The 6,617-nt window shown below is 42.3% G+C and overlaps 1 protein-coding gene across 1 annotated transcript; it reads left to right on the top strand.

The window, feature by feature from the left end:
• Positions 1–221: 221 nt before the first annotated feature.
• On the top strand, positions 222–6,352 carry LOC139532052 (uncharacterized). The gene is made up of 5 exons (XM_071329162.1): positions 222–461; positions 635–742; positions 841–1,119; positions 1,224–1,328; positions 1,442–6,352. The coding sequence occupies exons 1-5, from the start codon at positions 446–448 to the stop codon at positions 1,837–1,839; spliced, it is 906 nt and encodes a 301-aa protein (XP_071185263.1). The 5' UTR covers positions 222–445; the 3' UTR covers positions 1,840–6,352.
• The last annotated feature ends 265 nt before the right edge of the window (positions 6,353–6,617 follow it).

Raw genomic sequence — 6,617 nt, 5'->3', positions numbered from 1 at the left:
CAAAACAGATGCCTACCCCCCAACAATAATATTGTGTCTTACGACTCCTAATCTTAAAGGCCTTTCATAAAACTATTTTTTAGGTGGGCTAAAAAGTCATTCATCCCAGCGATGTCGAGACCACCCCACCCCTGCATCTAGGTGCTAGCACCCCGGAGATTTTAGAAGATCCAAAAGGATCCTAATGTTTAGACACCCCCAATACCATGTGTTTGAAATGTGTCAAATATACCATGGGCGGGGGTATAGCCCGAAAAAACGACAAACCCCAAATGCTATGTAAAAATCATTCAGGGGTTTTTCTCTAGGTCGTAGGGTACAAAAGCGCTAGAAACCAGGGGCAATGTTAGCAGCGTTTTAGTTCCGATGCAAACAGCACCTCCAGAAACTCCAAGAATCGTTATCGGACTGAAGCGTTAAAAAGATAATCGGGGAAAACAGTCTAATGGATCTATCGCAAGGTGAGTTCTTGAAATAAATCTTTATATTAGATTTGGTTGTTGTGGGGAATTGTTTGAAAAGCGGGGTATGTTATAGAAATATTAAACAAGCATTAGGACCAGTATGCTTACCGTATAACAAGGCAATATTAGCTAAAGTGATTATAGCTTTAATATTGTCGAATGTTTTATAGATTCTGAAGCATTCACGCAGATACTCCGAGGTATAACTGAGCTCGAACCATCCAATGGGGCTCCGGAACAAAGTGCAGACAAACAAACGCCTACCCTGAATTGTAAACGTAAGTAAGCTCCAAGAATTCCATACATAAAAATGTTTATACCTTAAAAACAAAAAGTGTGGGCATCTTATATTAAAAGTTATTTTATATGTTTACAGAGGACCTAAAGCCTAGAAGGTTAAACGAGGCCCTATGGAGCCTGAACGGTTTCTGCCAAGCATATGACTACGAGACAATTATCCCCTATGAACCGGATGTTTTTACACACAAGCCACGAACACAGGATTTAAACGGCAGGTCAACTCCCCTGGGACAGGACAACGTTGTCCCCCATATTTCTAAACACCAAAGGATAATTAGTGCTCAGATCCACAGTTCCGCTTCACCCGAACAATTCTACTTGGCCGATATTCACGAGACCTCGTTCCAAGGACAAGGTATGAATCAATTATATATTATTACTTATAGCGTTATTTTATTATTTTTTTTTATGCCGAAATATGTTAAAACCAGGCCTTATATTGTTTTTTTTTTTTTTCAGGCTCAACATCTACCGAACCTGCAGATGCTGTAATACTGGCTGAACAAAGACATCAGCCCCTGGTTTCAGAACTTCTTCAGAACAGCCCTCGTCAAAAAAGCCGAGGTATTTAATTAATGTATTGTTAATATATAGGCTTATATCTGAAATGTATTTGGCATTTTTAACATATTTTAGGGTTAATAACCTATTTTTGTATGTATTATTTTTTATTTCAGACTCCTCACCGGCTTATAAAGACAACACACAAACATCGGAGGATGCCCAGACAAGCATCCCCGAGGAGGCTCCAAAGACACCAGTCAAGAAAACAGCGAAACCTGATGATTTCAAAGATTTAAATGACATTTCTGAGGTAGACGATTTGATGTTCTGTGAAGCTGCCAACCTTCTTGAATCGGCCAATTCTGTGGGGGCAACAGCAGATTCTGAAATAGAACAAGACCGTTTTTTCAAAGCGTTTACCCTGGGTTTAAAATCACGAAAGGCTCTACTCCAGAGGCGCATGTGTATTCTACTCGAGCATCAATACAATCAGGATGTGTCATTCTGGCGTAGCGAGCTACCCCGTATGTTAAAAAACATTAGGGCTAAAACAAGCAAATACCGCCGTTAAAAAACACACATGTAAACACACACACACACATCCTTAATTAGACAAATGGCGCCCCCTATAGACCTAAGTGAGACAATTGAAACCCTCTTAGCCATGATCCCTACAGAGCTCCAAGATATAGTGAACCATATGAATGATTCGGGGGTAATTGACATAATGACAATAGATGAAAATCTATTATCACAGATTCCCTCCGAACTCATAGACATTATTACACGTATGAATGAGTCAGGGCCTTCCGAGGAAAACATGTTATCACAGATTCCCGAAACCATCATATCTCTAATTACCCAGCTTAACGCGAGCCCTAGGTTTAATTCGGCCCCACATACACCTCTAAGACAGCCTTTAACAACATTGTCCGAAGAGTCTGAAAGTCAATATGATGTTTTTGAACAGTTGGACAAATGTCTAGCAAATCTGGAGGGGGGCGGTCTTGAGCTCAGTGTACAGAACGAGAACCCAAGGTTTAATTCGGCACCCCAGACACCTATAAATCAGCCTTTAACACCAATGTCCGAAGAGTCTGAAACCCAATACGATGTTTTTGAACAGTTGGACAATTGCCTAGCAAATCTGGAGGGGGGAGGTCTTGATCGAAGTGTACATGTTTTGCGCCGAAATAAATTCCACAATATTGAGGTTCGACAGTTTTTCAATTTCGCATGGGGGGGTCAGATTCGGGAATATGCTGTGTTTTACGTAATGCTTATGGACACTTTGAATGAACTGTTAGATAGGGTTAGAGATTATAGCGAACCTAGGGATCTCTTACAGTTGGAAATTTGTGGAGACAGTCTGCAGAGCCGTGTATCGCTTATTTTACAGAATGGTGAAGCAGATCTTGAACAATTTGTTAAACTGCTAGAACGCCTTGTTCAGTCAAATTTAAACGTGCTAGCAGATAGGACCCTCGAACTTGTAGTACAATTAGTACGTCAACCACAAGGGGGCGGGGGTCAGAGACGAAAGCTCGAGAGTTTAATGCAGTCCGAAATCATAAGCAATAAAAGGGCCTACCTCATAATCGTTCCCAATCCTGGTAATAAGCTATGCTTTGCCCTAGGTCTGGCCCACTTACTCAGCCCAGGATGTACAGATCTAGCCGCGTTACAAAAAGCTCGAGAGCTACAAACTGCTGTGGGTCTCGGTATACAGGATGCTGTGGCTTTCTCAGACATAGTCAAATTTGAAAACTTTCTGAACATCAAGATTGTGGTTTTGTACCACAGTAGGGCTAATGACGCTCTCCTCAAGTTCCAAAATATACCCGAACCACATCCTAAGACTATGTATTTTTATGTGCAAAATGAGCATTACTATGCCGTAACTAACATCACAGCCTTTTTAGGCGCCCCATATGTCTGTCAAGCCTGTCATACCGGCTACACACGCATGGGGGGGCACTCGTGCCGTTACAACTGTTCAGTATGTCTGGATAAACATTGCCCTATGCAGCCGCTAAACTTGACCCCCTGTGCGGATTGTCACCGCACATGTCGTTCGGCCTACTGTTACGAAAAACACAAAACTGAAACATGGCATCCCAAGGCATGTAAATCTGTAAGCAGTTGTGACATTAACAAGAAATGTCCAAAATGTCATTGCAATTACAACCTTAAAATAGATAGCCCTAAACCTCATGTTTGTGGAATTATACACTGCCCAATCTGTAAAGGTCCTTTGAAAAGCAGAGACGCGGAAGCGGTTCAAGAAGTAACACATGAGTGTTACATTCAGCCCTTGGCTGAAGATGAACATACAGAGAAATATGTGTTTTATGATTTTGAGACAAATCAGCAATCAGGGGTTCATTTGCCTATTTTTGTGTCAACCATGACTTTCAAGGGTGAAAAATGGTCGGCCGAGGGACCCAATTGTGCCCGGCTCTTTCTAAAACATTTTAGAAAAGCCCAGTACAGAAACTTCACGTTTATAGCTCACAATGCTAGGGCCTATGACGCCTATCTGCTTCTGAACCCTTTGATACAGCAAGGCGTGGCCCCCAGTGTCATAGCTCAAGGGAGTAAAATATTATGTTTTGTTGACCCCGCCTTCAAACAGAGATACATTGACAGCTTAAGCTTCTTACCCATGAGATTGGCTCAAATGCCAGAGGCCTTGGGTTTTGAAAACTCTGTCAAAGGCTATTTCCCTCATTTCTTCACATCTGAGGAGAATCTACATTATATAGGATCTTATCCAGCCCCCGAAATGTACGGGTGTGATCAAATGTCTCCCAAAGAGCGGGAGAGATTCTTGACATGGTACGAGACCGTAAGACATGGCACTTTTGATTTCCATAAAGAGATGGAATCATACTGTGACAATGACGTTGTTATACTTCGTGAAGGATGCCTCAGATTCAGAGAAGAGGTAATCAAAGATGCGGGCATTGACCCCTGGAGCTGTACAACTATTGCATCCGCGTGCATGAAAACCTATCGTACACACTATCTAACTCCTGAATCTATAGCTATCCCATCGCCAGACAACTACCGACGCCAATTCAAGGCCTACTCTAGTGGTTCCATTCAATGGTTGGAGTACTTGGCCCAGGATAAAGATATTTTTATCCAACATGCTTTGAATCGGGGGGAGAAGGCTTTTGGGCCTTACCATGTAGATGGATACACACAGATTGACGGGGTTGAGACAGTGTATGAGTACAACGGTTGTTTCTTCCACGGTTGTAAATTATGCTTTGTCCCCCAGGCCTTGTGTGTCCTAACCCAAAAGACTTTTGGGGAAATGTATCAAGAGTTTCAAGACAAACTGAATTCTTTAAAGGCTACTTACGGGTTAAAAGTTGTGGTTTTGTGGGAGCACGAATGGACAGCCCTCAAAAAGGCGGATCCTAGTGTTAAGGCCTTCCTTACCCATTATGACCCTCCAGAGCCCCTGGAACCGCGACAGGCCTTGTTTGGAGGCCGGACCAATGCTTTGACATTGCGTTATGTAGCTCAACCCGACGAGACAATAGGCTATGTAGATTTTACATCCCTATATCCTCATGTAATGAGTTCCTCATTCTATCCTATAGGGCATCCTGAAATTATTCACAGCGACTTTGACGAACCCCAAAATTATTTTGGTTTAATCAAAGCGACTGTCTACCCTCCTAGGGGGCTGTTTATACCTGTGTTGCCTTACAAGGGTCCTAAAGGAAAACTTTTCTTTCCCCTTTGTCGCACATGTTGTGAAAACAACAACCAGGAAAACCCCTGTGATCACTCAGATCAACAAAGAGCCCTGACAGGTGTATGGGTCACTGTAGAATTCTCTAAGGCTTTAGAGAAGGGGTATCGTGTGGCCAAAATCTTTGAAGTGTGGAACTTTTCCAGGAAATCAGACACACTTTTTAAAGAGTACATCAAAACCTTCTTGAGATGCAAGCAGATGGCTTCAGGCTATCCTGCATCGGTCACAGATCAAGAAAGTAAAGATCAGTACATTCAAGACTACCATGACAGAGAAGGCATACTTCTTGACCCTGACAGAATAGTGGTCAACAAAACCAAAAGAAATGTGTCGAAATTGTACTTGAACTCCCTTTCGGGGAAATTAGCGCAGAGATGCAATATGCTAACAACTTCGATCATTAAAGACCCCGAAGAATTTTTGGAATTTGTTTTTTCGGACCAATACGAAATTTCACATTTTTCCTTCTTGAGTCAAGACATTGCCTTGGTGCAATGGAGGCGCCACCAAAAGTGGGTTCTACCCCCGGGTAATGTAAATGTGTTTCTTGCAGCATTTACCACAGCCTATGGCCGACTTGAACTGTACACCCTCATGGAACAGCTTCAGAGGCGGGTTCTTTACCACGACACAGACTCTGTGGTCTATGTAAGCAAACCGGGGGATTGGAACCCCCCACTTAGCAACTATCTTGGGGGTTTAACGAGTGAACTCGAAGAGGGTGACCATATTACAGAATGGTCCTCATGTGGTCCAAAAAGCTATGCTTTTAGGACTAAAGCCAATCACGTGGTGTTGAAAGCCAAAGGCGTGACTCAAAACTATGAAAATGCCCCGCGTGTAAACTTGGAATCAATCACGCGCTTGGTCGAGGGGTTCGTAAAGGACAAGAATAGTGACTTGGAGATTTTGAGCTCCTACAACAAAATAGTGAGGGATAAAAAGGGGTTCCATCTAAGAAACGCACCACTCACTAAAAGATTCAGGGTAGTCTATGACAAGAGACAGCTATTGCCTGACGGTACCACATTGCCCTTTGGCTACTGACTTATGCTACAAGCCCCAGTGTGTCTTAAAGCTTAAGATATTATGACTGCTGTCGAGGGTTTTGACCCCCGTCTACAATTGCCTTTTTCAGCATTAATTGCAGGCCCTTCAAACAGTGGTAAAACTTTTTTTGTAAAAAGTATTTTAGAGAATTCTGAACATGTGTTATCTCAAAAGCCTGACAATATTGTATGGTGTTATTCATGTTACCAACCTCTGTATGATGAATTATTGAAGACAATAAAAATCAAGTTTGTTGAAGGAATACCCGATTCTCTGTCTGATGATGAACTTCTCCCCCCACATGTAAATAATCTGCTGGTTTTGGACGATATGCTATTTGCTGGTAGCGAACACCCCGAAATTGCACGAGCTTTTACCCAATATACTCATCATAGAAACCTGTCCGTGCTTTACTTGGTCCAGAATGTGTTTCACCAAGGTAAAAATAGTCGGACCATTAGCTTGAATGCCAACTACATGGTATTGTTTAAAAATCCTAGAGACAAACTGCAAATTAGCACTCTAGC

This window comes from Salvelinus alpinus, chromosome 10 (genome assembly GCF_045679555.1).
Source record: "Salvelinus alpinus chromosome 10, SLU_Salpinus.1, whole genome shotgun sequence".
NCBI classification, from domain to species: domain Eukaryota; kingdom Metazoa; phylum Chordata; class Actinopteri; order Salmoniformes; family Salmonidae; genus Salvelinus; species Salvelinus alpinus.
Note: the sequence above shows the minus strand (reverse complement) of the source record. Positions and strands in the feature narration are given on the sequence as shown.